Source organism: Calliopsis andreniformis, chromosome 3 (assembly GCF_051401765.1).
Source record: "Calliopsis andreniformis isolate RMS-2024a chromosome 3, iyCalAndr_principal, whole genome shotgun sequence".
Lineage (NCBI taxonomy): Eukaryota > Metazoa > Arthropoda > Insecta > Hymenoptera > Andrenidae > Calliopsis > Calliopsis andreniformis.
In genome coordinates, this window is record NC_135064.1 from 25,884,619 (window position 1) to 25,912,577 (window position 27,959).

Consider the following 27,959-nt stretch of genomic DNA (forward strand, 5'->3'; position numbering starts at 1 on the left):
GAATTTATAGAACGCCAGCGTTCTTATGATGAACAAATATTATCTGATTTTTCATATAATATACATAATAATTGAAAGTTCTTCTATTGCTTTCAAACGTAAATACTATGACCTATATATTATACAATTTTTTTTTATGATAAAAATATTAGATCTGTATTTATAAAGTTTGATATTCTTATGTCTTGCTTTAAACTTTAATATTAGTTTGTTTTTATTTTGATTCAACTGTAGAATTCTTTGATAGATCATTATTGCTTTGAGTATAAATTTGTAATACTTCTTCCTCAAAAGTAGGGTCAAGTAAAATGTCAATGCCTTTCATTCCCGTTTTTGTATATCTTTGAAATATAGCTTTAGACACTTCCCATAAATCTCGATTTTCTTTTAGCACATCTACGAGTGGATGTACCATTGGGAATAACGTGGAAAGATTACTAGAAAACACAAAATAAACGGGAAAACAATATAGAAGATCGCACATGAGATTTTTGTTAATTTATGTTAGTTATTTATCTATGAAATTGAAGAATGCTTATAAAAAAATAACATAATTAAGTTTTAAATAGTTTAAATTCATAACGTTTTACTTACATGAAAAGCGGTATAACTATATTTGTAATAAATTGAACTTGAAGATCTGGTATAGAAGCCCGTTCTCTGTCCATCATTTCAATAGGAGAGCTACCCATACTTTTTTCCAAGTCTCCTTGTGAGAAGAATTCATCATAAATTTGCTCCTAATATAAGATACAATAAACATGCAACACATAATACATTAAAGTTTAAAAGTCTGATCTCTATTACAATAGCACTTCATTTAAAATTTTTAAACATTTCAATTAAACTTACTGCAGTCTTTTTGGAAACCTTCCAATGTTTAGTTTGATCGCTAAGATCACAACACGTCATAAGCATATCAAAAAATAATTTTCGTTGTTTACAGTCATTTCTGTCATATTTGTTTCTAACCATTTCTGTCTGTTTTTCTACTGTACGAAAATGAGATGCTAAATCAGTTGCAAGTATATTACTTCTTAACAGATCTAATGCTTCACTATATTCCTCACTATTAAAATTTTCAAATATATTGCAACCTTCTGTATTTAAAATACACATAGTTTGGGCCAGATGATGTCTCTGTTATCGGTAGTACACATGTTAATTACCATGTAGCAAAATATGATTACAAGATCCTCATTTTTAAAAACGTAAATTTACCTCCATCACAGAACCCTCGGAGCTGTAAAGACTTGCCAACACAGTACTACATTTGGTTTGAAAGGAATTGTTAGTTCCTCTATGATCTACATCGTGACATAAACAAGATACTAAAAAGACTAAGGCTTGTAAATGTGTCATATAATTTTCAGTAATAAGGTGTAAGTTTTTCATCAGTAGGTATGCAAAATGTGCCACGGAAAATGCATGCATCCAATTATGATAAGGTGCATCTCTGTATCCTTTTTTAACATACAGTATAAATCTGTAAAATTTATGCAAATTAAGTCTTTGTTCTCAGCTTGATACCTTTATAATTATTAAAAACTTTATTACCTAGCTAAAGTTGATAATTTCATCTTCCAGTATTTAATAAGGCCTAAGTCATTAAACATTTTTATTGTATAACAAGGCATATGTTTATAAGGTACACTTCTAGGAGTGAACTGGAATTTATCGAAGTCTTTTAAATTGTGTTCATCTTTACAATTTAATAGGGCTTGAACAACATCTTCTTCTACCTGTAATTATAATAATATTTTGTTGAAAATAATCAAATTATAATCAATTTCAAATTTTGTATACTCTCATATAAATTTACCTTCATATGATACATCATTACTTCATTACTCAATTTATTTCTTGCTTGAGCATCTTGCATCTTCTTGTAAACAATGCTATGCATTATGGAAATTCCGCAATAAATACTAAATGCTGTTGCAACTTCTTCATCAAAAACGTCAAAGTACAATCCATCTTTCTTATTGCAGAGTTGTGCAACTCCTATAAAACATTTAATGATTTTCTATGATGCATTTTTAATATTAGAATGATATACAAGTCTTTGCTTACCAATAATTCCATTTTCGTCTCTAATTGGAAAGCATAAAATGTTTCTAGTTCTGAAACCTGTAACTTCATCTATCCCACGATAGAAAAGTGGATGTTCATACGCATTTCTAATGTTAAGCAAGTTGCCAGAAGTTGCGACATGCCCTGCTATACCTTGCCCTATAGGTATCCTCATTTCTTTCACAGACTGAAAGTAATTAGATTTTTAATTTTATTGAAAAATATAAAATTCCATCTCTAAAGTTTAAACTCACTTCTTTCATGGCAATGCCATCAAACACCTTAGCCACTAAATCTTGTTGATCAGGATCCAAAAGAAACAGTGAACATCGTTCTGCATTTGTTAAATTTCTAACTTCTACCATTATCTCCCTCAAAAGATCAGAAAAGTCTCCTATTTAAAAATAATGAATATATGAATGTTTAAGTGTTACAGTAGCTATTATTATCATAAAAAATATTACCTAAATGTGTAAAAAGTTTCCTAGAAACAGCAAGTAATTTTTGACACTGATGTTTGAGTCTAGTTTCCTCATAACAAGTAAATGAATTTAGGAGAAATCCTAGGCAGAATCTATGTTGAAGAAAAAATTTCTAATTATATCTAAAGAAAAACATTTTGAACTGTAATTATCAGTATTTCATATATTTTTAAGATTTCTTTCTTTTTTTTTTAAATAATAAAAGGAAAAAGTTACCGAAAACATTCTTGAACTACTTCTGTACATCTTTGTATATTTTTATTTGTATTGTCATTATCAACCAACGAAACTACTAAAGCTGTATGGCTCTGCTTAGGATGTTGTACAGGAATTGTCAGAAATGAGTTTGACATTGGACATATTGACTGAAGATGACGTAATAATTCCTCATCGAGCATTGTTATATCCATAACTATTGGTTCTTTATTCTGTACACTTTTATATAAAACATTATTTAATACCTGTAAGAGAAGCTTGATATTAAACAAGTAAAAATTATTTTAATTGTTAAATAGCTTAATGTTACCAAAAATTTTTACATATCATACATGTATTAGATCTTAAAATATGTTTATATTCACATAAGTTTCAGATATAATCAGTTTTTAAAATATAGATATAATCACTTTGTTTATATATTCTATTATATTTTCTAAATATTTTGTAACTACTGAACTGTATTACCTTATCAGAAAAAGAAATTTTTAATTACTTCCTAATAAGAGATTGGAATAAGCCTTATAATAACATTGACTGGAAGATGTAAACAACGATAAGCAATATCACTGTGATCAATAACATTTTTCATCAGTTTGTATAAAAAGTTTTATAGCATTATATCAATAATACCTTTATGTATGGCTTCTTTTATGTAGGTTTCTAAGTATTCTCTTTGAGGATTAGAAACTGTTAAGTAGACTTTATTTGCAATGTGGGACAATCCTTAAAACTGTTATCTATTACACTTTAAAAACTAATTCTTTTAGTATTGTACAAATGATTGTTACTTACAGGAAATCTCAGTTCCCTGTCTAAAATATTTTCCCCTATCACATGTATCACCATTTCTTCTGATTGTATTAAAATGGGAGCAAGTAAAGATATTTGTGTATTTGTTTCAGTTTGTATCTATAACATTCAAAACAAATAATTAAACTCACACAGTACCATGATAACAAACGTTTAAAAAAATTGTGCAAAATAACTAGACATATATGTAGCCTATATAACAATCATTTTAACATAAAATGTCTCTTATTACTTATATGTATTGCAAAAAATAGAAAACAATGAAAATGTACACAAAGTGATGTGTATCATAGACTAAGTATATTATTATAAAAAATAATTATTATTAAGCGTCTACCACGTAATTTCTCCGCCAAAATAATTTCTTCACTGAATAAAATTTTTTCAACGTTCAAAACACAATTCATGCGATAAAGGATCAAAACGCTCATGAGTACCAGTAGGATTGCGTCGTTTTCGAAAGAGAAGCGTGTATGCCGCCAAAACTCGTACAGTCGAACACATAAGTATCTAACCATCTTACGTAATTAGAAAACTGCTAATTTACTTCTAATACATACTGTACCAAATGTTCTAAAGCAATATTAAGGTACAATTGAAAATGAAACGTGCAAATTACTGGAATTCATCAAAACACTTGTGCAAAGCAAAATACGTGAAAGCATTCTGCAATTCGCTACCACTGTCACTTAAATTCGAACCATTTCATAACTTTTCAGTCGTTTATCGTTCTTTTCCTTATCAGTAACTCAAAAATATTCTTTACATATTTTTAAATGTTTTTAATTTTTAATATAACCATCTCAGATATAACGAAAGCAAAAACTACTAATTATAAGATTTAAAGTAGGAAAATAAGCGATTATATGAAAAAGGTGATGCAACGCGAATTAACAGAAAATTACTGAAGAGAATATACCATCATCAATAAAATCTACACATTCTTTTATCAGAAATTTACAAGAATCTAATAAAACTATCATAAAAATGATCTTTAAAACTGTTAAAACTGAAAAAGTTACATTTCTAAAGCTTATTTTACTATTTTATTTTAATTTTTCGAAATAACATTTTCTCATCCATACACTGTTTCATTTTCAAATTGCTACATTTCTCGAGCAGAGTAGGTTAACCCTTTCAGGGCCGAATTTTTTCGAGCTGTGAGAGAAATTCTGTTTTATCATTTATTAACAATAGTAGCTTAAACAAATTTTATATAAAATTTTACGAGCCTAGGCCTTAAGTTTACTACTACGTATTTAAGGCTCTATATTGCATATACGCAATTCCACAGAAAAAAATACAATATTTATCAGACAACTCTTCTGAGTTAAACTACAATGTTGCCTGTATGAAACGTCGAGCATGAAAGGGTTAACAAAGTTTTCTCATTTAATTTTACAAATTTCTCCAAGTTTGCACGAAGGATTTAATATTTCGAGTGATTTGATACTTTTGAAGCGAACTGTATTTACGGGAAAGGGGAACACAACAGCATGTACTCACGTATTTGTTCAACTTTTGTTGCACCTGAGGATAGGAAAGATCGCAGAGCTCCTCAAGAAGGAGGAGGATCCTTTCCCCGTTTGACACGTTTAAACGAACAGAACTCATTTTCATCGATTCGGTGGCACGTTTCGAATGACAATCGCTAGAAAATCTGTATCTTTTCGTCTATTGCGATGCATCGGTCGCGTTCAGTCTCATCCCTACTGACGGTACAGAGCGTGGATGATTGTCGTTGGACAACTGTCTCGTAGCAGCTTCAATACGCGTGAAAAATATCGGAGACGATCATTTTTTCAAATTTAAATCGGTTGTCAGAGCGCGGAATGGAAATACGAGTATGAAGTGTCACTGCAAACCTCTGCAGAGGTCTGCATCATGCACGATTCCTCGATCATGAATAAACAAGTGACGTGCGCAACGCGAGCCTTACGTTTTATGGTCAACAGACTCGGGCGTTATTCAAACATGTTCTTATCGAAGGGAACATTCGAATGGAGATTTAAGCGAGTCAAATAGTCCCGAGTTTTCGAGCAGAATGAACATTCTCGTGAATAATTGAACTTCTTCTTTTGAATATAGGTTTTAAGGTTCGTCCAGGTTGGTCAAGTTACTTGAATTTAAGCGGTCTGAATGCAATTTTGGATAACTTGACCAATGTGAACCTGTTAGTTACTTGACTTGAAATATCTTTTCAAGCTTCGAGTGAAGTTGAGGTCCTTTCAACTTTTTCTTGCTTTGAAATACACATTGGTTGATGCATGCTACTGTACTTGAATTCAAGTAACTTGACTTGTGTGAACTCAAACTCGATATCAAGCTACTTGAATGCAAGTGTATTGAATTGAGGTAACTTGACTAATCTAAACGAGCCTTTAGAGATTAAAATGTGCTATAGATATATAATTTCTGAATGACAAGGGAAATAAATGGAATAAATAAATAAAATAAATGGAAAATTCTTTATTTCTTCAATTTTGTTTAATTACATACGTAATTTATATTATTTCCATGCGAAGCATTTCTTTCTATCCAAAATATTTGAAATTTTTTCCAAGAAAATTTCTCTTAAGTTTTAAATAAATTGGAATTTAGAATTAGTATAAATCTGAAATGACTATTTGAAACATAAATATGTTTATATTTAAATAACTAAGTTTTGTGGTTTTGTATTTTAGTTTTCATTGTTGGCAACACTTTTGAATAGTGTTTATACTTTACACGAACGTGTTTTTTGTTCAGTGAAGTGTGCAATAATTGACTGTGTTGCTTATAAAAAATAATGAAAAACAATGTACAATCTAGATAATGGAGAAAGGATGATTGTTTTAAAGAAAGAGATTATTACAAAAAATATAATAACTTGACAAATATTCTAATGCTACTTCAATATATTGGTTATTTTATGATCATTTTGTACGTGAAATATATTGTTGAACTTTCACTTCTGTCAATTAAGAAACTTAGAACGTTTTTTTATAAGTGTAATGAGCTAATAAAGTTGTATTAAAAATAGTAAAAAGTATAAGATATAAGTAAAGATACAAGTACTATGAAAGTATAGAAACTAATATGGAAAATATTTTTCCTGAACTGTAAGAAAATGAATACTGAAAACGATTATACTATAGCAGCCAGATATAGAACTGTTCGTAAGCACTTAGATAATTTAGGGTATAAACATGCTCTTACTTTGGATACGCTTCCCTTAATAGAAAAATTATTAGCTGATCTTATTCAAACAACAGATAGCTTAAAGCACTTCAAAAGTATAGCGCAAGAAAATATTGAGGTGTGTATGAGTATAAACTTACACAACCACCCAAAAGTGTAAAATCACACTTTAGTAAACTTATAAATATTACCTACATAATAATTTTTGTTTATTATATTATTTTTAATGTATATATAGGCACATTCTCAGCTGCAATCGGCAATTGATCCTTACAAATGTGATAATGCAAGACTGGTACAAGAATGTAACCAGCTTCACTTTGATTTGATAAAAGCAAAGGAAAGTCATCAGAAGCAAATCAAAGATTTTAAGAAAGAAATATATAAATTGGAGCGTGAATGTAATGATCTCCAGTTGGTTTCTTCTCGTAACTTACATAGAATTAAAGAGTTGGAGATTGAATCTTCTAAGAAATCAAAAAAAATTTTGGAGCTGCAAGGAAAATGTTTAAAGCCAACTATCAGTAATGTTGGATTAGGTGAGCCCTTACTTTTTGACTTCCTTTGATTCACTGTTTACATGGTTGAAGTTGTTAAGATATTCAGTTTTTATTTTTTTGCTATGAATGAACTTAACCCTATGTAAATGACATAATATATTAGCTTTAATGTATTTAATATTTTTAGTAGAAGATTTGTGTGACTTAAAACATATTCATATTTAATGTAAATAAAACTTTATTAAAACTTATAACTGCTGCATAACGTCTTTTATAACTGCTGCAGCTTCTAAAAAGCGTCCTTGTTATCCACTTCGAAGATCAGTTATAGAAAGTGAACCACTTCCAAAAATACTAGTTAAAACAAGCCCATTGCCAAGTTTAAGCAAAGTGGAACCAAAAATCGTTGATTTAATAAGCATGGCAGATCATAAAATGAACTGTTTGACTCATGAGGTAACAAAATTAAAAGGGGAACTCTCAATACAAACTGACAATGTACAAACACTAAAAGCTCAGGTATATTACTGATAAGTACAGTTGCATGAATTTGGGATTTCCTGCTTCTACTGGAAAAATATTATGCTACATTCATCTGCTTATCGTTAAAAATAAAAATAGGATGTATGTGAATATAGACATTTTATCAAACTATGTTTATAGCTGACTACTAAAGAGAAAGAGATTATGCGCTTAAAAAAGATGTTGGAAGGAGGTAGACCATATTCTGCTGTTTCTAAAGACTGTGTTTGTAACAAAGTGGAGAACAATCTTACAGTGTCTGGCGAAAATGTTAGTCAATTGAAAATCCTTCAACAAGAAAAACTAGAGCTGGAACAGCAGTTAAAAGGTAAAGAAATGATTATATTTTTTTTTTTAAAAAGTAAAGAGTAACATTGAATATTGAAATATATTGTTTATGTATATCATATATTGCTTGTACAGAAGCTTTGAGTAAGCAACATGATGCTATGACTCAAGCACTTAAACTTGCTGATCGAAATGAGGAGCTTGAAAAAGAGTTAAGAGATATAGATCATATAGCTTTAGCTGTAGAAGCTGATTGCAATTCTGCAGTTAAGGAAAATAATAGAAGAGTCTCTAAACTTCAGGTAATAAACTTTTGAAAACTTAGTTTGGTAACTAATGTATTAAAGTTTCTTTAAAGAAAACAGTACCAATAACATTTATTTTTACTTAGCAAAAGTTAGAAGATGTAATGACACAAGTGCATGTATTAGAAGGTGAATTGACTGTTGAACGTAGAGAAGTGCAAGAGTTGAGAGCAGATCTTGAAGCTTGTAGATTAGAAAAACGTAATGTTCAACGTAATTTAGAATCTTCGTTGGACGAAAAAAAGCAAATGACAAATAGGATAAATGAGTTAACAATAATTGGTACACAAAATTCTTATTAGTAATGTATAATCCAGAATGAAATAGTCACCTTGCACTTAATGTATACACTTCACATAATTTTACAGAAAAAAATTTAAATGACGAAATAAATCGATTGGCCAGAGAAAATGACAAACAAAGGCAAGATATTATTGAATTACAGTATAGTAATAAACTCTTGAAGCAACAAATACAAACAAGTGAAATTGTACAAACCCATGATACGACTAACTTAAGAGAGATTACAGAAAAAGGAAGAAAGAATGATTACAATAGAGGTAAGACTTCGGATGAACACCGAAAAAAATAATATGTACATTTTTTTGTTTTTATACCAGGGCAAAATGGAATAGAAGTTCAAGGAATACATAAAGAGAGAGGTGTTCAAAACACAAATGGTATTAGATATGAAAATGTAGCAAAACAGTTACACGAAAAGGAAACTCAAATCAATAATGTATGTATCTATTATATATAAAAAAATTCAAATATATTATTTGAAATTTGTTTTTAGTTAGAACAGACAGTTGAGCAATTGAAAAGAGAACGAGACTTTTATAAAGATGAGTACAACAATATGAAGAATTATCATAATAAAGCTATTGAAAAGGATCATGTAAGACATTTTTTCGCATGTCTTTTCTAAAGGCATTAAACCTTCGGATTTTGATTAACTTTTTTCATCAAATTCAGACCGACTCGTGGGTGCGAATTCGAGAGTTAAAACGACAATTGAGTGAAAAGGAAAGCGCGTTAGACGAACTGCAACGAGAAAAAAAAGACTTGTTACTTGCAAAAGTTAATTTAGAAACACGCCTGCAAAGTTACAAAAATGGTCATGTAGCATCTCATCGTTCATGTAACGTGTGTAAACCTAGTACTTCATGTAACTGTTCTCCAACTATGAGGGATACTAATAAAACAAATGTAAAGGTATGAGAATTTGTAATTTATGTAAATATTGTTGAACACAGTTAAAACTAGAATCATTTAGGGCATTGTTGAACGCTTGGAACATGAACGAAACATTGCAAGAGCTGATGTCGAACGTTTAATAGAAGAACGCGATGCGCTACGTGAAAGATTAAAGGTAATTGTGTTAATAAAATCATGATGTCATGATTAAAGTAAATATATATGATTCTTCGATAACAAAGTATTGCACATTAGATGGCTGCAGAAGCACATACATCTGAGCAGCGCCGTCTAAGAGAAAATTTGACAGAGCTAGAAACCCGCCTGAAGCAAATAGAAAAAGAACGACAAGATCTTTTACTCACACAAGGCGCTCGAAGAGCAACAATAAGTGGATTAGAGGATCAATTGCAAGATCTACGTGAGGAATTGAAACGGACCAAGCAAGAATTGGGGACTCAACGCACTCAATACTTTCAACTTCGGTATTACTCATTCATATTTTTTTTTATGTATTCATTTATTATTTATCTATGTGAAACATTAGAAACGTATGTATCATTAGCAGCAAACAATTAACAGTTAATAAAACGGTAAATATTATGGCACTTCACTTAACTTTTTACGACATATTGACCTTTTTCAATTGGTAAATGTATTTAGGGCATTACAAGATCAAACTGATCAGGCACTTGGAGATGCGCAGAATCAATTAACGCAATCAGAGGCTGATTTGAATAAGGCATTGGACCGTAATAGAGCGATGGAGCATCAGCAGCAGCAACTTGAAAATCAAGTGAGAGAATTGCAACAAGAAATCAGCAATCTCAAAGGGAATATGACACATTTGGATCATGAGAAAGATCAGTTATTGGTGAGTAATATACATTTTTGAATGAATAGAAATACGAATATAAATTTTAAAATAATACTACATGTTTGGATAATTGCTGTTAGATGGTGCTGGATGAAAAAACAGAAAGGATAGCTGCTTTAGAAAGAGAAATAATGATGAAAGAGCAACAGGTAATGGGAAGCCAGCAACAGATTCACGAATTGCAGCAAAAAAATGAGTAAGTATTATTTATATTTATAAAAATTAGCATTTTAATGAAATAGCAATGACATTACTATAAATGATGTATATTTACAAAATGATGATGGGGTATTTAATTTTCATGAATTCTAAATATAATGAAACATTTCAATTACAAGGACATGTTTAAAAAAGCAAAGTAATTAAACGATTTCAAATATTTAAAAATAATGTAAACATAAAACGATGAGGATTTTTATAGCACAAATTAAATAAATACGAATTCTAATAACACAAATGTAAACGCATTAAAAGTATTTTACGCACGACTTTTGTACAATACTATTTACATTTAAAAGCACATTTTATACAATTAGACAGGTAGTTCAGTTTATCACTAGTGATCATGAACACAGTTAAACTTCATTCACTCAAAAATGAATTGACCTCACATTATCATTAAGAAACTTTGCTAAGCTCACTGTTGGTGGTTGACAACCACCTGGAGAAAGTAGACTGTTACTTTCTAGTTCAGAAACTTCTAAACTTTCGGTGATTCTCTTATATCCAGGCCTACACTCACACCTAGCTTTTGGTTCTGATTCTTTATTTTCCCATAGAGTAGGTTTTGGTATTCTTCTTGCCACCAGCCACTCTCCTGCTGTACATGGTCCTTGCGTATAAAGTTTATAACAAGTTTTGTTTATCACCACCATCCCTGGTATAGACTCACAGCTGTCATTAACATCTTCAGAGCATTTCTCAGAGTTCCTCATCGCATTGGTACATCCACAGACTCCATTGTAACTAATTCCATCAACGGATGGCCGTACATTGTAATCGTATAAAACAATTTGACCAGTTGGACATGGCCCTTTAGTTCCAATTTTGTAGCACGTCTTTTCTTGAGGAAAATACAATCTCCCACGTTTGCAGGGTATTGGTATACAAGTTGTTGAATTTATCAACATGTGACCATATTCACAAGGCCCTCTAGTATAAAGCCTATAGCAAAGTCCATTTTCATAGAGTACATGACCTGGTTTACACACACACTTGGCTCGCACTATATCTTCATTAGCTATTATGTTTGTGATAACATAGTGATGTCCTTGTAAGCACGGACCAATACCTCCTACCAATAGAAAAATAATCTGTTAGCATTGCAGAATTAAGGGAAGTGAAGAACTGTTATTGTGCAGAGTGATCCTCTCGCTAGTGCTCTTATGCTTTTCTTAACTAAAGATCGATAGATTTTGTGATGAAACTGTCTTTGAGTCTACAAGGGAGAAGATCATCCTGTATTGTATGTAGTCTCACCTAATTGGTAGCACATTTCAGTAGGTTCATGATAATGAGGTAGTTCAGAATGGCAGCCGCATACACCACCTGGTAGAAATAATTCTCCAGGTTCTGTGCATGGACCTTTAGTATAATGTTCATGGCACCCTCCAATACTTCCTGGCCAGTGATACCGTCCAAGTTCGCCGGTTGTGGAACAGGAGCAAATTGCTAATCCATCTTCGTTTGTAGTGAGGAGTTCGCCTTTTGGGCATGGTCCTCTACTGAACTTGGGATAGCACTTATTGTCTCTAGGCCAGTACACTTCTCCTTTTTCTTGACACGGCTCTGGATCTCGGCAAACACCCCACCTTTATTTGGAATTAGAATTCATAGTTTAGAGTGGTCTAAATAAATTGTAAAGTAATTTAAGTTGCTTCTAAATTTGTTTTACGTATATCTAGTAATCTTTTGTTACCTAGACTTGCCAGAAGTTTCTGGCACTGGTGCAAAGTATTGTCCTCTTGGGCAAGATGCTCTTGTGTATATCACATGGCAAAGAGCATCTCTAGGAGACTGTGCAGTTCCAGGTGGACACCTGCATTCTGCCACAGTTCCACCTCCGCCTGCTGCTGGACCCAGTTCCATTGTCTCTGGACACGGTGCTCCAATCTGTTTGAACAGGTTTATTAACAGTCTTGGGTGGTTCGAATAGGGAATAAAAAAAAGGGAAAAATTAAGAAACTTAATCTGAATGGGATCTATTAAGTGAAGGCCATGGTCTCTAGAAAGAGAAATGCAGCACCTGCCTGGAATATTTTGTAACACTTTCCATCCGGCGGCCAAAATAACAATTGCCAACCACGTGGTTGGGCCGCACAGGGATTGCTTGATGGATCTGCCCATGGTGGAGGCATAATAGCTGATCTCACGTGAATTGATGTGAACCAAATGATAATGAACAGATTCCTTAGAACACTGCAACATTAATAAATTTGTTTGATTGTCACTTGAAAAAGAATTTTTTACAATATTGAAACAGGAGTGAGATACCAAAGATATGATTTTATCAGGTTGCATGTATTAATGATTTACACTTTACCAAGTTATTACTATTAATTAACTTTAATTTCATATTAAAGATAGTAATTGCTAAATTTGTGGAGAGGGCAAAAATATAGTAAGAAATATTTTATAAAAACTAGAGTGACTCCAGAGTGGCTCTATTGAATGTGTGAGAACAGGAAATTGCGATCGCAATAGAAAAACTTATCTCATATTGCTTTGTGCGTACAAGATCGAGGGTATACGACAGAGAAAGAGCAAAAGCACGACAGAAATAAAATGACCATACTTTCACTGTTTCACTATGGCAATGGCATTGTCCCTGGACTTAAGATGACGACATGCATATAGAATAAGAATACCATCCCGTACAGACGACTGTACGAGTTGCAAACTGAAAGCAAAAACACTTTTCTCTTTTTTTCTCTTCGACTTCAAGCACTATGAGCGAAGAGACGACATTGTGACCTTCGGTGGTCATGAAATTGATGCATCTTGCATTTTTTTGAAGAGTGCATTTTTAAGTGCATCAGATTCGATGTTTTAGGTATTTGATAATTTTGTAATATGGAATTTTTTGACAAATTCTTTTATTAAATGTGTAGGTGGAAGAATACTCTTAAACAAGAGCACTTACCCACTTTTTAGAACCTGTTTCAATCCTAAAATGACGGATCTAAAAGTTGCTTCATTTAATTTAGATGATACATGTTTTTTAAAAAAAAAAGATGCGTGCATAATTGGCGATCTTTTGTACAATTGTCAAGAATAGTAGTTGAGGGTAATTGAAGATATCTTTCTTCCAAAAAATTGAGGAAGTAATTACTAATTACGAAGAACCTTGGCACTTAAATTCTAATAGTCGCTAGACAAGCTTTCTTCCTCGACTTTCCATTGCACTGGTAGAACTAGTTCTACAGATTGCTCTTAGTATCGTTCTATTAATTATACTGATCTGTTTATTACTCTCATTTATAGATTTCTGGCACACTATGTTGCCTATATAATTACAATAATTGCAACATGACAAATCGGCATTTCTATCGACACTTATTAGTCGTAATACCTATATTATTGATCAAATTGTTATTCTAATTGCATCAGCTTTATTAAGGACATAATCAATTTCATGCCTCTTAAATAATAACTTACAATGTTATTTCTTTAAATGTGACTTACTAGGATATGTTACTGACAGATACTACACCTATATCTGTGCTTCTCTGCAAGTTGTTTACCTATATTGAAAAGTGAATTACGCTGCACTACTTCGTTCTGAATGGTATCATTAAAGAAAATCTCACGATTGTCGAGGAACTACCGCACACATTGCGGAATGTCACGCTTCCTTTTCCGGTGGAATTTGTTGCTCCTTATTGTCACATCAGCGTGACGAATTTGCGCAAATAAGAAAGTGGAGAAAATACAATTTATGAAAAAACAGACTATAATCTGACCGACTGTTTTCATAAAAAATTCTAATTCTTTTTATTTTAAGTAATTGGATTTGAAATTATAGTTTATTAATTGATATAAAAGAAATTATGCAACACGAAGGAAACTTAATTCCAACGAGATTTAACAAGAGTTATGCCATACAGAAGCAAAATTTAATAGTAACTCGCAAAATTTCAACAAACACGCAATCTCGATTACGTAATCGTTCTACCGTAATTTAGCTAAGGATTGTTATTAATAATTTGAAAGTTGCTTTCGTGAATAGCAAGAAGAACCTGTTCTTTCTTAAAAAGTAAAAGTGCTTGTTTCTTTTTAGTACTCTGGAATTCAAGGATTGTGTCACTCGGAATCGTGTCATCTGCTTTATTATTTCGCGCTGTTCTTCCATTAATTTCTGTATTGCATGATTGTCTAATTATTGCGAGCAAAGGGGAATATTGCAACAGTACTCTCGCATACACTGCATTTTAATTCACAAAATACCGAGATTTAATTGCTGTGCCTGTTTGAAGTAATTAATGAAAGTGTAGTAATGCTCGTTTATTCAAATGCATTTTATTCGAATTTTCAACTTCTATTTGCTTAAGAAGAAATATGAATATAATTAATATTAATCAATGAATAGTATAATTTTAAAGAATGAAACAGTGGAAGACTTTTTCGAAGTGTACCTGACCAAGATAAAATCCATTTCTTAATTAAAAGTTATTTATCAAATCGAAAATATTAGAGGAATAGAAAAGGCTAATAAATAATTGACTATCTAGAATATGTAACTATGGCGACACAGTTTGCAATAATGATGACAGGATTCGGTACAAAATTATTAGTGTGGGTGTTCAGGCCACCCTCTGTGCCTTCTATAGTGTGATAATAGTGCAGTTGATGAAGACATTTAAAAAAATCATTAGCGGCTTTAATTGTTTAACGAACCAGCGACTATGAATAATTTCCAGCGTTGCTCGCATTGCTGTTTGCCTCGTATCGATGACAGACGATATAGGTACGATTGTTCTTTCATTTATTTTTTAGCGAATACAATATTATGAATATCGTGAGTTATCGAATTCAACTAGCTTCAAGAGTTCCAAAAAGAAGCTACTTTGTCTCTCAATAACTTCATACTTGACCTATGGGCATGTATCAAGGCTTATGGTCTCTTTTTATTTCAATAAATTTAATTCAATTTGTGAACAGTGTCCCTTTTTCACAATTAATTTACATTTTCTTTACTCACAATAACTCGATACATGTTTAGTATCAAATCATTTTATTAAAATGATCCTTGGATTAGCACATGTTCTTTTCACAAGAATTTGATAGGCTACTGTAAAAAAATCCTCCTTTCAAGAGTTTCCTTCAATTGCATCCCTTGCTCGCCAAGTTTTCCATCCTCTCTACGCTTTCTGAATCAACATTTTATACCTCTTTCGCTCGTTCAGATTCCCTTTCAGTTTTTACGGGCGTTACATAATACCCATCATCAGGCGCGATAAAAATCAAAAGCGTTATGTCATTATCAAGTCATATTATTATGGAGCGAACTACATTGCTGGCATGCCGGTTCCCTGAAGCTGTTCCGCTTCTAATAAGCATACGACACGGTCCGTATCGCGCTCGACCACAAATTCACTGTAATTGTTTAACATTCGTACTGTCATTGCCAACTCGCTTTCTCCTTATTCGCGCGAGCAGAGTATAGTGATTAGCTGTTGGTTCGTCTCTTATTATCTAAACACGTGTCCCCTGAACATTTGCAAATATTGGATGTTCTAAAGGATTCATATTAGAAAACTAAGCTTCGAATATTGGAACTTGTGAATACTGGCTGACTTTGGACATAACTGAATTTTTTTTAATACTTGAAACAGTGGAGGTTGTTCATTTTTTCAAAGTAGAGGGAGTATTTTTGGGGGAGTTATTCATTTTCAGATTAGAGGGTACCTTTTTTGAGAGAGTTATGTATCGTAGAAAAATGTTATAGTTACAAATTCTGTAAAAATCGAAGAGCTGATAATAAAAACAGAACTTGTGAACACTATTCAGAAGATACATTTTCAAGTAGGTACATTTTCCAGTTTGTGGAAAGTTGATAATTAGTTACGTGCTTTGACGATAAAAATGAAATTTTTACGAAAAGTGGAGTTGATCTGCTTGGTCTCTGAAAGGCTCAATTAAAGATGCTACAATATTTTTGTTCTTCTAGAAAAAGACAAAAATTGAGGAGGGTTGTTTTTCTTATGAACCTCTCAACTTAGATAATTTATTTTTTATGGTACTTTCTCGATAACTGATCACATAATGAGGGCTTAGCGAATTTTCTAACTTTCCTAAAAAGAGAATTATGCAAGAGATGATGAACTTAGCGAAATACGAAGAATCCAATTGATCATCGATCTTCATAGAAAGAATGTGGAGGAGAGATCACATCGTGACATTTGTGTCGTAGAAACGAAATGACCTTTCGAAGACAGATGTTTGGTTGTGCAACTTTTACCATTAGTCTGTAATCAAGGCATTATCTAAATTCTAAGGAATAATGGAGGAGAAATTATGAACGATGATCGGAACGTTCGTTGAAAACTAATGGAGTCATAATTAATTCTGCAATTAATTACAAGGTTTTTCGCGAGCTTTACGCGAAATCGGATTCTTACAATGTATTATTCCGAGAAAGTAACATAGAGTTGCCTTTTTAGAAGTACAGGAAGGAATGATTGGATTCTTTGATGGCATTTTATGCTGGACTCTGTTTCTTAATTGTACTATTACATTTGCAGACCAATATGCTTAACTCTGCAATATTGTATTACTTTGAAAATAACGTGTACTGATTCTGTAGATTAACCGTAATTGAGGATTTTTATCTGTGTTCAAGTTATTTTACTCTGAAGTTTTGTATTATTTTGTACGTACAGTGGTGAATAGTTTATTTTGAGAAAGTATTCGATAAGTATAAAAAAACCGAGGATCAAACAATTCACAAGCAGTCTTCTTTTGCTGCTAAGTATTTGCCAATAGTATTAATTACGTCTGTTATCGGTGATATCTACTAGACAATCAGTCTAAATAAATTTTCTTCTGTTTAAAAATCCTTAACATTTTTGCCACAGAAGCTACTCTCCACAGTATTAAAAATTCCAATTAAAAACCACCCTGTCTCATTTCCTGACTCTATCACTTTTCTCTAATAAATTACAACAAGTCCTTCAAATTGCATAAAGCAAAAGAAACACGTGGGTAATGACATACTTTCCATCACATGAACACTGAAGTTTAAAGGTCAGAGTTAATCATCAGCTTCCAATCGCATTTCAATATGATATTGACCTATAGATATCAATAATTATTATCTAAAATGCTTAATTAAAACTCGAACAGCTTGTTACGTGTACATTTTTTCCTAAACTGTTGTTCTCAGCGGTTCGACTTACTGTAACGCTTTCATGATGACAAGTTTCGAAGGCAGTATCACTCGTTAGTAGTCACATCACAGATTCACTGATGTCGTTTCATCCTGTCCTTTTATCGTGACCGTTTGGCATCCTGCGATCGAACCACGAGGTGCACCGGTAAACGAGAGAAGGAAGAACGATCGTGTCGACTCGAGCACCGCGGCAAGACTGAACAACTCTGCCATGAACCCGCCTCCACGACTTCGCGCGGTTACCTAACTTCCCTCTGACAAGAAACGAATCTCCTAGTTCTCACCTGCCGTTGCTTTTTTTTGGTAATTCAGATTACTCTTACGATTCCACTGAACACAGGGAAGTTTCACGCTTGAATACCATTGCGTACATTGGTTGGGACATTAGAGAATTCTGCGATGATACAATAGCTAGTTGCTGTTGTTAGAAGTTCCTCTGATAGTAGATAGTTAAATCCTTAGGGTACTAGATACGCAGATATTTTTCTGAATAGCAGACTCTTTGAAAATTTGGGAATATAGAATAAGAGTGTCAATTACTGTGTCCTCTCTTTCTGTTTTTATATATTATTACAAGAAAATGTAGCACTATTTGATTTTATTAAGAAGAAGACATAAATATTTGCAGTTTAATAGTACTAGATTTTGCTGTATCTGAATATCTGGAAGTATAAAGAGGGTCACAGTAATCTGTAAGCACGCAGGTACCTAATTAACACTCTCATTCTACTTCCAAATGAGGTGACTCGCCATTTTATATTTCAAATAAGAAACAAATGAATTTTTTAAACTCGTTAAAGTGCTGTTCTCCCTTAAACTCTTTACATAAGAGTCGTTTCAAAGCAAGGACTATTCAGAAACCCTACATCCGGCTGGGTATCTCAACGTTGAATCCTTAACAGCTCCACCTTAATAAAAACGGCAGTAGAGTATCTTGCGTGGGCTTTCGCAACACACCATCTGCACCTAAAGAATGCAATGCATCATGCTCGAATATTTTCGAACCTCATCGGAATTTCCTATCTCTCCTACTAGCGGATCTCCTGTTCGAAGTTCTCTAGTTCACGCGAGATTTACATAATCCTAGTTACGATATCCTCCAACGCAATGTCTCACATGGGTCTCCGATTGAAAATTCCCAATTACGAAACAATCTTCGCGCAGTGGCGGACTTTCCTTCTGTCCTGACCTTTGTAAGGTCGCTCGACGATGGAACTGCGGAGCGACCTTTCTAAAGGAGCTTCGCGCTCTTCGAGGTCGACTTTCGTGTTACGAGCTGTTTCATAATTCGTAAGGGGGATCGGTCTGTGTGCTGGTCCAGTAACGGGAAGAGACGTGATTGTCCTTTTCTGTCGTTTCTTCTGTAGAAACTCTGTTAGGCGGATGTGCTGTTTCATCGTTAGGTCATGTCATCTGCTCGGATTTCGAGATTATCTGCGAGTCATGGATCGTTTAGTTTCAGATGTACAGGGTGATCAGATTATATGGAAACCCTCCTAGTGTTGGTAGCATTTACTCTAAATGCTGTGTAAATGCATTGTAAGTGCTGCCAATATTTATTAGAGAGTTTCCAGGTAAACTGATCATTCTGTAGTGTCTTCTTGTTGCAAGCTCTTGCTGTGGGACTGTTTGGAGCAAACTAGTTCTGCTTTTAAAAAGACTTGTTTTGAGAAGAAATGTGAAAAGGTCGATATTTGAGGAAGTTGCTTGTGATTTGATTGCAGAGTGGTAATTTTGGTCCTTCTGTTCACTTTTCGTATCTCAAATAACAGAGATGGATTTCGTCCTCAGTTTCCTTTCTTGAAGTTTCTCATTAACAAGTGGAGAAGGGTATCCTCTGAATGCGTACCTCTTCCCAGATTGGGAACCTGTCTCCTCACAAACATACCATCAGAACCTTTCTCAGTTTAATTTTCTTAGATCTATCTCTCCTATAGGGTTCCTTCTACAAAAAATATATCTGTCAGGGTTCTCATCAGCTTCAGGAAATCTTCTACAAGCAAAAATATCATGGTAAGTCCCATCAAATTCTATCGATACCATGTCTTATCACTCTTCCCTAATCTATGCATATCTCGACAAATAATGAAACAAAATCCCACCAAGAAGGTTTAGGCTAAAATGGAGTAATCTTCTCACGAGAGGAGATTTGAAGTAATAATATCGGTGCTTTTTGAGAAGGAGCACGTAATCTCTAGAAATCAAGAAACTTAGGGCACATTGCAACGAGTCTTCACGTTCATTCGGTTACGAGTGCCTCTCCCTTTTACTTTTAACGGTAAAGGTGAACGTCGCTTCTGAAAAGGGCGCTCGTTTTGACAATGAGAACCAATGTAGATAGAATTCTAGCCACAGGTCGATCATCGATAGAAGTGGTCACCCCTTGCGTTTAGGTTTAGGGCAATGCACTCTGCCAGGTGAATGGTTTTGGACCTGGAACTCTTGTAGAGTAGTACCTTGGTTAACTGACTTACCAGATGGCTCGATTTGAGACACTCTTTTGATGGTTCATTTTATTCTTTATAGAATACTGTGATTAATTAATCAGACTTTGAGTACATTAATATAGTAATACCTAAACAGTGTCATTATTTTAAAAACTCATATATATTACTAAAGTGCTCTAATTTCCCTTCACTATTTTTCACCATATAAACAACAAATTGTTTAGAAGCTTTCAACTGTGACGTCTGATTCAATCTCCTTCGTTGAAGTCCTTCTTCAGTCATTTTCAAAGATACAGAACGATTAAAGTCGATGTAATTAACCAGTGTGATCAATTTTACTGTCACTCTCAAATGGTGACGCGATCACGTTTCACTCAAGGACCAAAAATCGTTGCTGCAAGAGTTCTGGTAACTCGTGAACCAAGTTCCCCAAAAGGAATTCGAAACCTCGGAGACGTAAGCGAACGATTGCAGTTGGGGATCTCGAACACGTAATACGAACACGGTGATCCCTGTCGCGGCTTCGACTTCAGGGACATTCTTCAGGATGAACGAGAACGAAAGTATGTCTCGCTCAATGACGGTGGCTAACAGGTCGAAACGGACATGCTGTAACCTTCCTTGTTGGCCTGGAGCCTTGGAGGCAAAACGGATCTCCTGTTTCATCTTACATTAGCTTGGTTCACGTTTTTTGTCACATTTGAGGATTTTAAGAAATTACTATTTTTTTTAAAGTTAGAGTTTTATTTAATTCTTGGTCTGCAGCCTGAGTTGTTTATGATACAAACCATTTTTGCTCTTGAATTCTCTTTATTGTGAGAGAGGGACAGGATTTGGAATCATTGATAACATGTAGCAATAAAAATTATTGAATGATATTTTAGAATCTAGAAACTTGAAAAAGTGTTTAAGAACTTTTTCGACTTTTTAAAACACAAAAACATAAAAACACTGCATCTAATGTGGAGTCTTCTATTATACAATTTTCAATTTTTCCTAAGATTCTTGAGGATACAGCAAACTAACACTACTCTATACAAAGCAGTTATTTTAAATAGAAAGTCAGTCTCCTGAAAAAACATTTTACTCTACGAGTACTGTGTATTCACATAACAGAAGAATAAAATGAACTTTATGTGCGCCAATGGCAGACCGCGAAGTTGTCCTTGAATTTATTTTGCACACGTTCGTAAGCACCTTTATACAATAGGCTGTAAATGGATTCGAAGGGACTCGAGAATTGGAATGCATATAAAGCCTCGAAGGGGTCCCTGAAATACCAAGAAGAGCTGTAAAAAATACCAGTCACGATATCCCAAGACCTTTTCCAGCCATTCGGATAGGTTCAAACATTCAATACATAATAGTACAAAAAGTAAATTTGCCAAAAGACCAAAGGATTGCATAAACTCACGATGGCAAAAACGAAAAAAAATGTCCCCAGTACTTTCTTGTTTCGTAGAAAGTGTTATATATCTTCCATGCTCGTTGAATTAATTTATAATCGGGCATATCTCGTTTTCTCACTTTTCCCCTGTTTCAAAGAGATTATTCCTCGAATATGTATACTTCTTACGCGCGCGTTCATCGTAACTGCAAATTGGAGGTTTCCATCCTTGATCCGGGATTATGAAAGTCATTCGCCAAGGAGAAAATAAGTAAACTCTTACCGTAATTAAACGAAAGGAAAATGAATACGCGGTGAACTTCCGCGATCGTTCTGTTAATACACATGACACGTATGAGAAGTTACGTTTGCACGATTGGCGTAAACTTTTCTTCTTTGGCGTTTATAAATCCCTTCCGGAAGCTGACTGTCGACCCTCGTATTATTTATTACAGATTTAGTCTGTCAGCTGTCTGCATGGACGCTTGCATCGAGGATAAATTAAAATATATACTGTACGTGTGTTTAAAAACTTATGCAACTCGGAAGACATAATTTTTTAATTATGACCATGAAACAGAGTTATAAACATACCTGTATTTTTAGCTAAAAAATTTACTCCTCTATTTTATCTTTAAAATCTGAGAATATGTTCTAAGAATTACTTAAATAAGTGACTACAAGTTGTTTCAAATAGTGTGAACCTTTTTTGATAATTTTATTAGTTCAGTGTATACTTTCTAAGCTCACAGATAGTTCTTCATTTTGACTAAAAACTATGTCTTTAGTTGTGTCAGTTTCGAAGTACATAAATATGATATATGGGTGTTTCAGTATATCTATGAGAAAAAATTAATAAAAGGAAATAGATTGCATACTTTTCTCGTACTGAGTTTTATTCGAACAGGAAATGAAGTACTATTATTTCGAGCTGAGAGCATTAATAGCAGTGTCACTATAAACTGCATCATTATTGCAATTGTTTTGCGCTGGCGATACCAGCTCAGCGCGTTAGACATTAAGAGAGTACTCTGCCCAACCCAAACGCGACTGCTTTCTATGATAACTTTTCCTCTCGCACTAACGTCGAGTAGTCAACTTTCCTTCTACGAGTGCAAATACCATGGAAAGAGAGGATGAAATGGGTGTGATAATGAAAAGAAGCGAGACAAATAGATCGATTCACGTGAGCTACTGTTTGCGGTGATCACACGCCCTTTCTATCTCCGTGTACATAAAATTATTTGTATTGCATTTGAGATCTTGTGCCTCTTTATTACGAGGGAAACCCGCAGGTTGACCACTCGTGGTGCCTTGAACAGGTCACTGACCCTTGGAAATCATTGTTGTGCATTTTTAATCCGTTCTTCTTGGTTGACCTCAGAGGCTCGTAGACCTACATGCTTTCAGTATTACTATATTTGTATACTTATTAGTCTTTAAAATTATAAATTATTAAATATAAATTTTATAAAAGTATTTGCCATTTAATCAAGATTGGTTAGGATTAGAGCTGATCAGGGTTGACTATTCGTGAAGAGGCAAGTTGTTAGACGAGTTTGAATTATATACAGACTGTCTTTTGAAACAGCTTGTCTAAGTGATCGTCTTATTACCGATATTTACGTCATGCCTAAAGGACCAAGTCATTTAACTAGTTTATCTCATCTTCGATTTAGTGACGTAAGAGGACCATCGATAAAAATTCATTCGTTACGCAATCTATCATTGTATCGGATATAAAAGAAGCATTCGTGTCACGTTCCTTTGCAAGATCTGTGACACAATTCCAGGCATTTTCATCGTGATAATCATCGATCCTAAATATAGTGTTACGTTGGGTAGATATCACAAATCTTGTTGAGTGTAATGCAGCTTTTACGTTCTGACCGTTTCAGTACCATCTATTTGCCATCCTAATGAATTTATAATACCCATAAACGCTCGAATGGTTGTTAATCAATTTAAAGTCTACAGTAGTACTATTTTAGTAATTATTTGTACTTAATTACTTTTATTATCTTCGAATTACTATTAAACAATTGTTCAGGTCTCAAATCTTCTATTATACCCATCTCGTTATTGCTCTGAGTATTCGAAATCTTTTTGTTTAACAAAGATTCTATTGTACATCTGCCGATGCAACTGCAGAAGGGTAATAAATACATTCGAGAAGGACGTGGTGTAATTTCACGATCGTTTTCCAGTTATTTTCACTTTCGAGAGAAGGAAGAGATGCCACCGAACAGGTACAGAGCATCGAGAGAAGCTGTCGGGAGCGAGGAAGGGCGTCGGGATGAGAGAAAGTTGTCCGTTTGGTGTAACACAGGTCGTTTGGACTTCTTTCTTTTCCGATTCCCGACGACCATGCGTTAGCGCGTTACCTCCTTTACGTAATGAGCAGACGCGTAATCGAGACGTGGATGATTGATGATCAGTGGTCCAGCAGTATGCCCGATGCAGCATCCCTTCGAATCTCATCCTTGTTTTTCATCCCCACCATGTTAAGTTTACTTGATTCAAGTCCTTTTGTAACTATATTCTGAACTAACTAAATTGTTTATAATTACTACAAATATATAATTACTGTAAACATATCATATCTATTATAGCCATTCTATAACTATATTATGACTACTATAGACATATTATGACTGTACTCTGTACTATAACTACTATAACTATACCATAACTACTATAATCATACTATGCCTACTATAACCATACCATGAGTATACTATAACCATAGTATAACTACTATCACCGTGCTGTAACTATACTCTAACTGCTGTAATCACAGCGTAACTATATTCTAATTACTATAATCACTATACTATAACTACTATACTGTAACTATACTATAACTACTGTAATCACGATATCGCGCAATTTTGTATAACTTACAAAGTTGAAATGCAATTCACAGTTATGTGAAAATTATTCAAAATCTAGATAACTCTAAGCATCTAAGTTCTAGATGATTTTAAGACATTTTTTGCATCCTCCCTACTTAATTAATGAAAAGGGCTAATGACGAGACACGTGCAGCCCTGCACGTTGCGCTTAGCTTTCTAGGCTCGTACCTTCAGTCCTTACGTATTCAGCTTTTAGTTCCTGATAAAGTAGTTTTCGGGGTTACGTGATCGACAAGCCTAAACGGAATCTGGCCACGTAAATATGTTTTCGAGAAGAGTTTAGGCAACTCCAGCACGATAGGCGACTAATTCGTTGTTGCCGCCCTTGTCCTCTTTCGAGAACGGTGCTTGCGCCACGAGGGATGAGCGTGCGATTCGCATAATTGAATAGACAGGGAATTAAATATTGGTGCCATGATGTAGAGACATCGAGCGAAAATATTCGACGCCTACGTAACTTTTGGAGATGTTCATCCTTCTTTATTTTATGGAGGCTTAATCTCCCACGCATATTTTAGAGAATCAGGATGAAACATGAGATCGTATCAAGGTCGTCTCTGTTTTTTATGATGCAGAATTTAGAGATAAAAAATGGAATATTTCATAAGCTGACTTTAAAATAACTTTAACCACCTGCGTATCCTTTCGATTCGAAACATTTTCAAAATAGAATATCTTCTGTCGATATGTCTATAGTATTTATTTTCTATTTTTTTGCATAGAATATCCATCGATCAATGCGCCGAGCAAGAGAGGCAGCTGAGATCGATGCAATTGGAGCTGGAGAATCTTCAACGACAATTGCAAACGACAGGCTACGATCGAGAGAACGCCATTCAGGAAAATCGAAGAGTTCAAGACGATTTGGCTGCAGTCACCTGCGAAGTAAGGAATCTACAACGAGAACTGGAGACGTCTCGCGCCGAGTCCTTCGACTTGAAGAGACAACTTCAAACATACGTCAGCGAAGTGCGCCGGGCTGAAGAGCTGCTCAACAGGAAGGTAATATTCAGCCTACTTCTACCTTTCTCTGATTCCTGATTTCCCTTGTAAGATAGAAGATGTTTCCAGGAAAACGAGAGGACAGAAATGTTGAACCACTTTAGAAGCCTAAGCCTGGAGGCGACTGTTCTGGAGAACAACAACCACAGCTTGGAATCTGAGGCAGCAGAAGCTAGAGGAGCACTTCAGTCAGCCAGGGATCGATTGTTGGATTTGGAACGACAATTGGCGGATAAAGATAGTTTGATAAGGGGCTATGAGACACAGGTCTATTGCTTAGGACTATACTTCATGTTAAAAAATGATCAAATTTTGGATAACTCCAGAACCTAAAATATTCATGAGACATTCCTTAGATTCCAAAGGATTTGTAAACCCATGATTTGGCTGCCCAAACTTTTAAAGCCCGCCTTTGGTGCTTGGGTAGAGACTCACTCAGATTTTTGTTTCTCAGATCAGCGAGTTGACTCAAAATGTTGCCAGTATGGAGACTCAATTGCGCCAGCAAGAAGAACAAAGACAGAGGACACAGGCTGATTTAACTGCTGTCAGAGATCTTTGTGTAAAATTGGATCACCAAAAGGATTCGCTCATGCAACAGTTGGATGATAAGGATACGCTCAAGTCACAGGTAAATATTTACAGACATGAGTAGATAATATCGAATGTGTGCGCGGAAACACGTATTCAAATCTAGATAAACTAATGGCAAGAAGGACTTGGTGACTTAAAATACTGGAGCAATCAAATTGTTTCTAATTTTGTTTAGTATGACCTGCAAATCGCCAAATTAAAAGCGGAGCAGACTATAATTCAAGATCAAATGAGTAGAGATCGCGCGACTGTAGAGCGACTCGAAATGCTCTTGGATCAAGCTAGGCAGGAATCTATAACTGTGCAGGCCAATAATCAAGAGCTGCAGAACGAAATGTCCAGATTGAGGCAGAAAATGTCTGAACTTCAAAATAAATTGTAAGAAACATTTACTCGGACATTGTAACTAAACGTAGTCTAATTCAACAAGAAGTTTAAATTTCATTCTTTTCTGTAATTTAATGCAGATCTTCAGAATCATCAAAACTCCGACAATATCAAACTCAAGCTGCTGAGTACTGTAAACAAATTAGTGAACTTCGTAGACAAGTAACCAATGAGAGATTCGATCGTGCCAGAAAAGACGAAGAGAGTCGCAGGTATGGTTCATGAAATTGTTTGCTGTTCCTTATTCAAAATTGCTAAATGGAATTTAGATCAAGGTTATCTCGAGAATAGTAACACTCTTTGGATTATTGTTGTTGCATTTCTTTTAGACACTCTGAGGATCTTTTGTCAAAATTGCCAGAGACTCCTGATTCGTTCCTTCAAACTCCAGTTTCACTTCCAACCAAGCAACCTTCCAATGAGTCCAATAATACCCACAGGTAAAAAAAAGTTTTTGATAAAGTAATAATGATCCTTTATGCAGAGGTGGATTAACTATATGAGAATTTTCTTAAAATAATGTTTAAGATGTTCTCTTTGTGAACTCTACACATGATTTGTTCAATTCCACTTCTGCATCCTTCCACAAAAATCATAATTGACGATGAAAATTAAACCTGCCAGGCAAGTAGACTGGTTGAAGATACCTTACACCGCGATTCCCAAATTCTCCCGTATATTTAGTCCTGCGCGATCAGTAAATGAGCGACATTCCTTTCCCTTGGATTGCAAGTGTTTACCCTCGAGAAACCCTGTGCAGACTGCACCTTCGAAACGATTGTCAATCCTGTCTTCTGTCTCGAATAGCATAGCAGATGTCTCAACACAGAAAGATTCTGAGAATACCAAGAGACAGTCGAAGCTTTTGTAATAGTTTAATAAACTGTTTTGTATGTTGTCGTGTAACGTTCATGTAGCAATTTTAATACGTACTTTTTTTGCACAAAATAATAAATTTGGATACGATATAATTATTGAGCTTGAATAATATTCTAGTTATAAAACGATTACTTTTATCTTCCATACAGTCTTATTATAACTTATAAAAAGATCTTACACATATTTTTCGCGCAAGTAAAATTTTATTTTTTTTTTTATTTGCAGGTCTTTAAATTCAACACCTGACAGTTTTAACGTAGACTTAAATGTGGTTATATGAACTATCGTTTAATATTCCTCTGATCGATAGATATTTGCAGAATGAAAGAAGTGGAGAACAAGTTGTCGTCGCTAAGAACAGCAAACTGAAAACAGTTAATAATTCTGCTATACCACGTTCAGAACTTACAAACGAAGAGAGTAATTGCAGGTGTAGTAAATATTTAAAGGAGGCTCAACGTGATTTTCCTTGCATTAATATAATATTACGTTCAGACTGTAAAGT

At 34.1% G+C, this 27,959-nt stretch overlaps 3 protein-coding genes across 4 annotated transcripts; 1 reads left to right on the forward strand and 2 right to left on the reverse strand.

Moving 5' to 3' along the window:
- Nucleotides 1-4: 4 nt before the first annotated feature.
- Nucleotides 5-5,586, reverse strand: LOC143177672 (cGMP-dependent 3',5'-cyclic phosphodiesterase). Its single transcript, XM_076375746.1, has 12 exons — nucleotides 5,091-5,586; nucleotides 3,567-3,683; nucleotides 2,772-3,016; nucleotides 2,538-2,647; nucleotides 2,328-2,467; nucleotides 2,074-2,260; nucleotides 1,823-2,004; nucleotides 1,558-1,742; nucleotides 1,222-1,486; nucleotides 853-1,140; nucleotides 595-740; nucleotides 5-437 (listed from the first exon to the last, which is right to left on the reverse strand). Exons 1-12 carry the CDS (start codon nucleotides 5,202-5,204, stop codon nucleotides 215-217), a joined length of 2,202 nt encoding a protein of 733 aa, XP_076231861.1. The 5' UTR covers nucleotides 5,205-5,586; the 3' UTR covers nucleotides 5-214.
- A 1,107-nt stretch (nucleotides 5,587-6,693) lies between these two features.
- LOC143188743 (uncharacterized) lies at nucleotides 6,694-27,811 on the forward strand. Its single transcript, XM_076393165.1, has 21 exons — nucleotides 6,694-6,882; nucleotides 7,003-7,303; nucleotides 7,551-7,783; nucleotides 7,928-8,114; nucleotides 8,210-8,376; nucleotides 8,466-8,661; nucleotides 8,748-8,939; nucleotides 9,000-9,118; nucleotides 9,176-9,277; nucleotides 9,355-9,588; nucleotides 9,656-9,751; nucleotides 9,832-10,061; nucleotides 10,240-10,450; nucleotides 10,534-10,649; nucleotides 25,315-25,594; nucleotides 25,664-25,861; nucleotides 26,049-26,225; nucleotides 26,364-26,566; nucleotides 26,656-26,787; nucleotides 26,905-27,015; nucleotides 27,680-27,811. Exons 1-21 carry the CDS (start codon nucleotides 6,694-6,696, stop codon nucleotides 27,732-27,734), a joined length of 3,729 nt encoding a protein of 1,242 aa, XP_076249280.1. The 3' UTR covers nucleotides 27,735-27,811.
- LOC143177401 (uncharacterized) lies at nucleotides 10,869-24,144 on the reverse strand. 2 transcript variants are annotated; one of them, XM_076375277.1, is made up of 5 exons: nucleotides 24,062-24,144; nucleotides 12,703-12,871; nucleotides 12,372-12,565; nucleotides 11,933-12,264; nucleotides 10,869-11,747 (listed from the first exon to the last, which is right to left on the reverse strand). In XM_076375277.1, exons 2-5 carry the CDS (start codon nucleotides 12,808-12,810, stop codon nucleotides 11,044-11,046), a joined length of 1,338 nt encoding a protein of 445 aa, XP_076231392.1. In that variant the 5' UTR covers nucleotides 12,811-12,871; nucleotides 24,062-24,144; the 3' UTR covers nucleotides 10,869-11,043. The 2 variants fall into 2 exon arrangements, with proteins under 2 accessions (XP_076231392.1, XP_076231391.1); XM_076375276.1 differs by lacking the exon at nucleotides 24,062-24,144 and adding an exon at nucleotides 13,596-13,845.
- Nucleotides 27,812-27,959: the final 148 nt, after the last annotated feature.

Excerpts from the sequence above, each read along its gene's own strand:
- LOC143177672 (XM_076375746.1), bottom strand. The coding sequence starts at position 5,204 with ATGAAAATGAGTTCTGTTCGTTTAAACGTGTCAAACGGGGAAAGGATC. Across the intron at positions 1,487-1,557 it reads AAATTATCAACTTTAGCTAG|ATTTATACTGTATGTTAAAA; the intron begins GTAATAAAGTTT and ends TAAATTTTACAG. Across the intron at positions 741-852 it reads AGGTTTCCAAAAAGACTGCA|GAGCAAATTTATGATGAATT; the intron begins GTAAGTTTAATT and ends ATCTTATATTAG.
- LOC143188743 (XM_076393165.1), top strand. The coding sequence starts at position 6,694 with ATGAATACTGAAAACGATTATACTATAGCAGCCAGATATAGAACTGTT. Across the intron at positions 8,662-8,747 it reads AAATGAGTTAACAATAATTG|AAAAAAATTTAAATGACGAA; the intron begins GTACACAAAATT and ends ATAATTTTACAG. Across the intron at positions 26,567-26,655 it reads TCTGAACTTCAAAATAAATT|ATCTTCAGAATCATCAAAAC; the intron begins GTAAGAAACATT and ends AATTTAATGCAG.
- LOC143177401 (XM_076375276.1), bottom strand. The coding sequence starts at position 13,696 with ATGCACGCATCTTTTTTTTTTAAAAAACATGTATCATCTAAATTAAAT. Across the intron at positions 12,265-12,371 it reads GAAACTTCTGGCAAGTCTAG|GTGGGGTGTTTGCCGAGATC; the intron begins GTAACAAAAGAT and ends TTCCAAATAAAG. Across the intron at positions 11,748-11,932 it reads TGAAATGTGCTACCAATTAG|GAGGTATTGGTCCGTGCTTA; the intron begins GTGAGACTACAT and ends TTCTATTGGTAG.